The sequence below is a fragment of the Vigna unguiculata genome, chromosome 8, assembly GCF_004118075.2.
Source record: "Vigna unguiculata cultivar IT97K-499-35 chromosome 8, ASM411807v1, whole genome shotgun sequence".
Taxonomy (NCBI): Eukaryota; Viridiplantae; Streptophyta; class Magnoliopsida; order Fabales; family Fabaceae; genus Vigna; species Vigna unguiculata.
In genome coordinates this window covers 22,119,982-22,130,006 of record NC_040286.1, presented here as the reverse complement: position 1 = coordinate 22,130,006, position 10,025 = coordinate 22,119,982, and the positions used below count along the sequence as shown (strand labels likewise).

At 27.8% G+C, this 10,025-nt stretch overlaps 1 protein-coding gene across 1 annotated transcript; it reads left to right on the top strand.

The window, feature by feature from the left end:
- The first annotated feature begins 358 nt into the window (after positions 1-358).
- Positions 359-1,215, top strand: LOC114195577. The gene has a single exon (XM_028086092.1). It carries the CDS (start codon positions 359-361, stop codon positions 920-922), a length of 564 nt encoding a protein of 187 aa, XP_027941893.1. The 3' UTR covers positions 923-1,215.
- Positions 1,216-10,025: the final 8,810 nt, after the last annotated feature.

Sequence of the window (10,025 nt, the reverse complement as noted above, 5' to 3'; positions counted from 1 at the left end):
TCCTAGTCAAACTCATTACTACTTTCCACTCCTAAATTTGTATTAAAGAGCTTAAACACATAACCAAATGCTGTTCCAGATAAAATCAAAATAATGGTCCACAATTCTCCTGCTTCTCTTTGTTTCTTGTGTGCACCACTCTTCAATGAGGCTCCTTCTCTGCAATGATTTCTTCTATTTCACTTTGTCACCTTCTCAATTGTTATTTATTTCTTTTTTTCTAGAGAAAAGGGTCACAGAATTATATACACATGCTCTTCTTGTATATTTGGCAATCTCAAAGTCTCAAGTTAAAGCACCCAAAACACTTAAAAGTGCATTCACATCTTTGAAAAAATTTCTCTACCATATATCAGGTATGAGCAGTGAAAATCATCATTACTTTTACCATCAGAACCTGCAAATCCATCGCAGAACCACGTTTCTGCCGATGCTATGTGCAAGGCCATCATCGATGAAAGATGTGAGTCTTCCACAGTGGAGAGACCAAACAGGATCCTTTTCCAATGACCCTTTGTCCCCAAGAATTGGTTGCATGGGTCAGGTCAAGAGGCACAACAAAATAGTTGGTATTCTCAGTACCAAAAGTAGCACCACCACCAACGTCATTTCCCCTACTGTTAAGTATTCCAAGCTTAAAAAGCTCTTTTCTGGCAAAAACTTAGGCACCACCAACACCAACACCAATGTTACAGCAAATGTGTCAAGGAACCACAACAAGCAGAGGTGTACGAGGAATGAGAATGTTGTTCCCATAAGCATTGAAAACATGGATCTTCCTCTACCTGTGATCAAGAGAGTGCAGAAGAAGCCAGAGGAAGATACTCTTTGGAAAAGAAGGTCTGGTGGGGCTGCATTGAAAACCTTGCAACTTCAACAGATTCATCGTTCAAGACATCATCCTCAGCTTACAAGTGTTTGATTTTATGGCTCATCACATCAGATATGGCAGATGCAAAATTCTTCTTCTGTTTTTCCTTTTCCTTTTTTCTCTTGAAATTTTTACATTGGATATAATCTAAATGGCATGTTTTTAGTTTTCGTGCTGTTTGATTTCCTGGTGTATTTCACATGGAGTTGGTACAGAATATCCTAGTTATGTTGTATACCATATATCATGAATAGATCAGATCATAGATCTAGCTTTTCTGTGTGTTCCAAGGTTAACTAAAAGAACCTACAATTGAGGTTTCTTTGTAAAAGTTGCAGGATCTGTGCCCAGAAAAATTGGTAGAATAGATTTTGGTTTGTGAACTGGAAAACACCATGAATAACTTAACATGATGCAGACAATTGATCACATTACCAACATCAGTGTCTCACAAAGGAGTTATTATGATCACTCCAGACACAAAAGTTACCAACATTTACTGGTAAGAACACTATTTAATGTAATATTCTCAACATTGTTTAGTGAAACATGAAATTCATCTGATTTTTATTAAGAAATTACTTTAAATTCAATTCCAAAAACGACTTTTAAAATGAGATTTGTATATTTATGTATTTTAAATTAGTATTACTTTTAGTTGATGTCCAATAATCCTAAAACTTATGCGTACACAACTTGTATCGGTAAGTTGTATCAGTGTACACACCATAAACAGTTCTTACAGCATAATGCTAAAAACATTAGTTAATTACCGTGAAAATATATGGAAGATCATGTTATGTTGGATCAATCCAAAGGTCAAATAGATGTGATGTAGTTCAACTATAACACATGCAATACCAACCTCAATCCTCAACAAACAACCACCAATCCCAAGAATAACATTACTCTATACCAATCAATAAAAAACTGTGGAAGATCGAACACTTTAAAGGCTCAATTAGTATAATTTATTTCAGAACATATATGCTATTTCAAAAAAAAAATATGTACACCAGCATGTCACAGAAAAACAGGTCATACATAAATTTCCCTTTTATAGTTACAACTTACAATAAGTAATGCCTTGATTCCATTCTTCCGACAGTTTTGGTACAGCGGAATACAAAAAATAAAAATCAAATGCATTTACTGGTTTAAATCAGCATGAACAGGTTTAACAATTAAAAATATCATAAAAAAAATTTAAGACCTATCTGTTTTTTATATAGAATTTCTGTCAAGTTTTCTTCTCACTATTACAGCTTAAGATCAAATCTTCGGTTGGTATCAAAATTTATCATAATAATTTATGTTAGAGATATCTAATCCTGCATTACAAATCCCATTTCCTCTATTAAGATATCGTTATCCTATGCATATAAAAAAAAAATTGCCATAAACACAGTTAAGCCTTTAATTTGCCTTATGTTTTGAACTAGGCTTTTAATAAGAGGCTCTTTCTTCTTGGAATCTATTAAACTTCTTTTTGCACTCCTTCACAAAAATGATATTTTGACAATTTTTTTTATTTACAAACTTTGACGAACAACCTTTTTTAATAAAAAAATAACTCTAAAATTTTATTATTTTATTCTCTTAACTTTTGTAAAAAAAATAAAAGGTTACTTTATTTGATAACTTTGTCTACTAAATGTTTATCAAAAAAATTATTTTCCATCACAAAAATATAGACTTTTGGAAATTTTGATCTAGAAAAGTGGTGGGTCGTTTTTCGAAAAATATATTTCCAAAATTGATAAGTATATTATGGAAAAGTATTTCCAGAATTATCTGGTGTAGGGATGGTAACGGGGCGGGACGGGGCGGGACGGGGACAGGTTTCGCTATCCCATACCCATTCCCGCATAAAAAATTCATCCCCATCCCCATACCCAAACCCAACGGGTATCAAACTTTTGTCCCATCCCCATCCCCACCTGGGTAACAGGTATAATCTCATACCCATACCTGTACCTGTGTTCTAACTACTTCAATATTAATTTTTATAAAAGAAAAAAATTACAGTAAAGAAAACATAATATTATCAAATATTCAATATTAGGAGGATGATTGTTTCTTTCATATCAAATACTTTGAAATAAATTATAATTGTCTACATTTTAGATTAGAATACCAAATAAAATTTCATGAGAACCAAAACATTTATTAAATTTGCAAACTACAACATTGATTAACTTAGTTGATAAAATTAAAAAATATTTCAAAAAAATATAAAAGGAAAACAAATATTCAAATTAAAATATATTTTAAATGTTTGTTTACTTCAATTTTTTAAATTCTAATGAATCTCTTTTTTATACACTAATAAAAGTTATAATACATTACTTGATCAAAATGACACAAAGAACAAATAATAAACATAATAATAAAATTTTGACATAGATTTTGTATCTTTTGAACTTCAATATATGTTGGATAGTGACAAAAAAAAATTCATAGCAATTACATTAAATTTTTATATTGTAGTCAATAAAAGTTATTTATACAATTAAACTGAAAATATTACAGTATGATTAATAATGAGTTATAAAATAACAAATAATTAGATAGAATATATCGAAATATTATTCTACATAATGAAAATAAACAATAAATAAAAATATTAAAAAGCTAACAAATGTGTGTTTACAAATAATTTGAGAAACTATTGAAAGAAATCACAAAAACGAAATCAAATGTATAATTAAGGTATGATAAGATGAAAAATACCTTAGAGAACTAATTATTAAATTATGTTTGAAGTGGTTAAAATTAAATAGAAATATCATTAGTGACCAAAACATTTGTCATTAAATCACAAATAAATTAGTAATTAAATTGGTCACTAAATCAAGTACCGATTTGATCATTGAATCGGTCACTAATTTAATCATTGATTCATAAATAAATCAACTATTACCACCAATGACGAAAAATAGTGACTGATATGGGTTACTGACTAAATCAGTCACTATTTCATGTTTTTCTTGTAGTGAATTATCATATACTATTCCTAAATATCATTATATATATATATATATATATATATATATATATATATATATATATATATAGTTTTAACCACTTCAAACATAATATAAAGTGAAAAATTATAGTATGATTAATAATGAGTTATAAAATAAAAAATAATTAGATAGAATATATCAAAATATTATTCTACATGATGAAAATAAAAACAATAAATAAAAATATTAAAAAACTAACAAATGTGTGTTTTAGAAATAATTTGAGAGACTATCGAAAGAAATCGCACAAAGGAAATCAAATGTATAATTAAGGTATGATAAGATGAAAAATATCTTAGAGAACTAAGAAAACTTTTCAAATATTAACATATATACTCAATGGTTGAAAAATAACGAAAATTATTTTAATGAAACAAAAGAGTTCTTCAAATTAAACAAAAATTAATAATAATAATAAGTAATTTTTTTTAATTACCTTAAATCGAGAGTATAAACATTCTCATGTAAAAGGAAAATATATAATAAATAAAAATATTAAAAAAATAATAGAAATATTCAAATGTGAGGCATAAATTTTTTTTAATTAACATACATCATTTTAACATAATTACATAAAGGTTATGATAAGATAAAAAATATATTGGAGATGCGAATGAGTTTCGTGACAAACCAAATAATTAAAATAAATAAAAAATAGAATACATATATATATATATATATATATATATATATATATATATATATAGGGTTTTAATTAATTGTGAATATTTTAATAATTTAAACGAGAATGAAGATATAGCGGGGACGGGTATTATGGCGGGGATATGTACCTCCCCATACCCATCCCCATACCCAACTGAAAAAGTCGGGGATTCCCCATACCCATACCCATACCCAGTCAATGCGGGGATTCCCCATCAAAACGGAGACGGGTTCGGGCAATACCCACGGAAACGGGTTTATTTGCCATCTCTAATCTGGTGTGTTCCGAAAAGCAAAATCCAAAAATATCATACATTAATGGGTGTAAAAAAAAATTTGATGAGGTGTCGGAAGATACTACCTAAAACAACATTATGAAAAGATGAAAAGAGCCCAAAAATGCACGCTATAGAGTTGCGTTGACCATATTTATATTTAAGGCAATTTCTTCCAATACCTTAATAAATTACTTTCTGCACTCTTATAAATTCTTGTATTTTAAATTGTGTAATCAAGAATATAAAATTTGTATTCTAAAAATATATAATTCAGAATTTATTTTTTATTTTTTATTTCAAAATATATAATTTAAAACACACTCTTTTGTATTATGGAATGCATAATTTAAATACAAAAATCACATTTCAAATTATATAATTTAAAATATATTTTTATTTTATATTCTAGGATTTACAATTTAAAATAAAAAATAAAAAAAATTTCAAATTTTACTTTCTAGAATAAAAATTCTAACGGAGTGCAGGTTGAAATTATTGAGGTGCAGGAGGAAATTACCCATATTTAAATGTTACCAATTCAACGTCTCTTTGGCATTCAAAATGGGAATTCTCTTTTGATAATATCATCTTCGTAATCATTTTTTCCGTAGGGAAACAACAATTTCTATTAAAGAAGAATAAAATCAATAATAATGGCAATTTAAATTCATTTTATCATTTCCGTTAAAATAAAAAACGTTTTGTATCTTATAGTATTTATTTAAGGTCTTTCCCATATTGACAGTTTTCTATATATTTGTTGGTAGCTTTTATGTCTAATAAAGTTTAAAATGAATATATACGTTAATAAATTATCAGCCATTAGTGGTATTTTTATTAGCACAATTATTGAATTGTAGCCACTCAAATTTGATTGTGATATTAAAGATTGAAAGCTGCTTTTGTAATGCATACCAACAGAACAATCTTCTTCAATATTTTAATTTTTTTTTTCATTTTTGTATTTATTATTGTATTTTAAAATGAAGTTGTTAAGTAGGTATAGTTTTCATGAAAAATATCAAATATAACTTTCCATATTAAACTATATGCTCAATAACTAGGGGTACTTAAATAGGTGGTATTTCAAAACTTAAAAACTTCTATCCTAATGTCACCTTTTTAAGAGAAAACTATTTTAAACTTCCAATACCTCTTAAATAAATTGTTGTACTAGTTTAGCTTTAATATTCAATAAATATTTAAAGAAAACTGTATTAATCTAATGCAGTTATACAGTTAGGCAATTAAATATTCAAAAGAAGATTAAAATATTAGGGAAGAAAAATAATACAAGCCTTTTTATATTATTCACTTTCAACCCTTAAAAATTACATTTAATTTTCTAGAATCAACCTTAGATTAAAGGATTAGACTATAAACAAAATTTATAGATTCTCTAATATTTCTAACCCCAACCACTCAATTAGAAACACTATCTAAACCCTTAAGACACCCTATCCCAAGTTTATAATCTTCCTAACTGGAACTCTAGAATTCTAAACACAATTTTGAATTCAGAAAACAAGAAAGCTAGAAGCATCAACAGTATTTTTAACACTTTTTTTTTTTATCAGAAATTTTAAAACATATTAAAAAACGAAAAAAACTCTTTTGTTCTGTTCCTTCAAAACAAATTTATATTAATAAATTAATTATTACATACAACTGATTTTTGTGCCAGAACTTATTTTACCCACCACATAAATAGTCATTAATCTTATGCAAATTAATATATATCATTCAAACTAAAATGACCTTCTTATATAACATATTAAAGTAGCACTCTAAATTTATGACTAAAGTAAAAATTTTGAAAAGGTAAGTTCAACAAATACCAAATAAATAACTTTTATGTAACAATAAAAAAAAATGTTTACTAACTCAGATTTCTTCTCTTCTTCAACCCTTTTTAGAACACAGACTTCCTACTCACCCATAACCAACAAAAATACACCCACCATTCACAAATAGAATTTTTTTAATAATTATTACGTAAGTAATTATTTGTTTCCTGGTTCCGTACAAAAAATACGATGTATTACTAGATGCAGTAGGTATGATATTATGATTTTAAGAATTGATTCATTACATTTTCTAACTATCGGATGAAATTATTATAAAATAAAATCAAGTAATTAAAAATTAAAATTCACTCTAAGACTGTGTAAGCATTCCAACTTCAAGTAATTATACTCAAGTTAGCACTTTACATTTAACAATACATGTTAACTTTTCAGCATTCGTAACCAAAATAAGTTTAATAAAAAACCTAAAAGTATAATTTAAAAGTAACTCATTAAAAATTCATTTCCTTACACTAAAAGTGTGCTTAAAGCCGTAAAGATTATTTTAGCTCAAAATATTCTCATGATTCTTTTATTAACTATTTCTTACATGATTTCACAATTATATTATTCAAACTAAGTGTTTTTATTATTTACCCATTCACTCCAAGTGGAGGATATCCAGTTAACTGCGTTGACTTTTCTAAATTAGAGGCAGAAAATTTTTGGACTTAAATTACAAAAAGAAATATTGCACACAACAATAAAAGAGTGTCTTGTTAATTCAGAATTTATTATTTTTAGTTGTTATTGTTTTTAATGGATTTGTTGTCTTTATAAATTGTAATGTTCCTATCTCAAATAAATATATTTGGTATTCAGAATTAAAGTACAAAAGAAATATTGGACACAACAATAAAAAAAGTGTGTTGTTAATTCATAATTTATTATTTTTAGTTGTTATTGTTTTTCAAGTTTTAAGTAGTCGATTTTAATTGATTTGTTATCTCTATTTTTATGGGTTATTTCTAAAATTATATTGTTAGTGAAAAGTTATTCTTAGATTTTATAAATTGTAATGTTTTTGTCTCAAATAATATAATTAGGTGTTCAAACTTGAAGTACAAAAGAAATATTGGACACAACCATAAAAAAAATTGTGTTGTTAATTCATAATTTATTATTTTTAGTTGTTATTGTTTTCCTAGTTTTAAGTAGTCGATATTAATGGATTTGTTATCTCTATTTTTATGGCTTATTTCTAAAATCACATTGTTAGTGAAAAGTTATTCTTAGGTTTTATAAATTGTAATGTTTCTGTCTCAAATAATATGATTAGGTATTCATATGCTCTTTGTTAAGTAAATTCTATTTTTCTTAAAATATTCCAACAATTGGTACCTCTATAATGAATTTTGAAACAAGTTTCTCTCAAGTAGCTCTTCCAATTTTCAATGGGAAAAAGTATATGATCTTTAGGCTATCAAAATGGAGGCTTACCTAGAGGCATTGGATCTTTGAGAAACTATAGAAGAGGATTACAAAGTACTTTCATTGTCCGATATCAGCTTGGCTCAGATCAAGAATCATACGGAGAAAAAAAAAACACAAAAGACAAAGACAAAATCATGTCTTTTTGTTGGTGTTTCTACAACCATTTTTACTACGATCATGACTATCAAATACGCAAAAAGCAATTTGGTATTGTTTGAAAACGGAATATGCTGGAGATGAAAGAATTTGAAGCATGAGTTCTTAATTTAATGAGAGAATTTGAGGTTCAGAGAATGAAAGAATGTTAGATCATCAAGGAATATTCTAACAAATTGTTGGCTATTGCCAACAAGATAAAGTTGTTAGGTAGTGATTTTGCAGATTCAAAAATTGTTGAGAAAAGTTTGGTAACGTTACTAGAGAAGTACAAAGCATCTATTGCTTCATTGGAGAACACAAAGAATTTGTCTAGAATTACTTTTGCAGAAGTGATACATGCCTTCCAAGCCCAAGAGCAGCGAAGATTGATGAGGGATGATCATGTTGTTGAAGGTGCTCTTCTAGCCAAGAGCCAAGCAAATAATTACAAGAATCATTCAACCAATAGTCAAAACAATGCAAATAATTACAATAACAAAAATAGTGAAAAGAAACGCTACCCACCTTGTCAACATTGTGACAAAATGAGTCACCCTTCATTCAGATGTTAGAAGAGACCTAATGCTAAATGCATCAAGTGCAATCGGATGGGACATGAAGCAATCATATATATGAGCAAAAAATTCTCAGCAAGAGGAAGAAGCTAATATTGTTGATCAGGAGGAGGAGGAGGAGAATCATCTATTTGTTTCCACATGTTTTTGCAAGCAATATAGAAATTGAGAGTTAGTTGATTAATGGTGGTTGCACAATCATATGACCAACTAGAAAGAACTTTTCAAAGATTTAAACCCAACCAAACCACAAAAGTTCGGATAGGAAATGGTGATTATATTTCAGTCAATAGAACATGAATTGTTGCAATAACAAGTTGCTTAGGTACAAAGTTCATTTTTGATGTGTTTTTTTACCTTAAATTCAACAAAATTTGTTAAGTGTTAGCCAATTGATTGAAAGAGGTTTCAAAGTTGCTTTTGGAAACAATTTTTGCTTGAATAGAGATGTAGCAAATCAGAATATTTTTAATGTAGAAATGAAAGAGAAAAGTTTTGCTCCAAATCCATTGGAGGAGGAGTAAGCTGCTTTTCCAGCCAAGAAAAACATTGCATAAGTTGGGCACAAGAGGAAATCATTATAGAAGTTGGGCACAAGAGGCTTGAGGATTATCACTACCAAGGGCCACTACAAATGAAGTCTAAGAAAATGACAGTTGATCTTCCAGAACATGAATATCACATACCAACATGGAAGACATGTTTATTTGGAAAGCAAAAAGAAGAAAAAAACCATTTCCAATAGGTTTGAACTTCTAAGACAACATATTGGTGTTTGCAAATCCTACAGCAAAAAGGAGTATTACTGAAATGGTTTAGGACTGAAATATGTCTATATTCTAAGTTTGTTATTTTTAGTTGTTATTGTTTTTATAGTTTTAATGAGTCAATTTTATATGATTTTTCATACATGATTTATTTCTAGAACCACATTGTTATTAAGAAGTTATTATTAGGTTTTATAAATTGTAACATTCCCATTTCAAATAATATGATCTTCGTTAAGCAAATTCTACTTTTCTTAAAATATTCCAACATCTGTTTTTCTTAAGATATTCCAATAGTGTAAACTTTATATTTTGTATCTGGATATCTTTTGTAGATTTTAACAATGTTCCAAGAACCGCAACCAGAAAGGAACCGATATATCCTAAAAAAAAACATCTAAAATTAATCATATCAACATGCTC

Bases quoted from the DNA above. Each gene is read 5' to 3' on its own strand.
- LOC114195577 (XM_028086092.1), top strand. From the start codon at position 359: ATGAGCAGTGAAAATCATCATTACTTTTACCATCAGAACCTGCAAATC.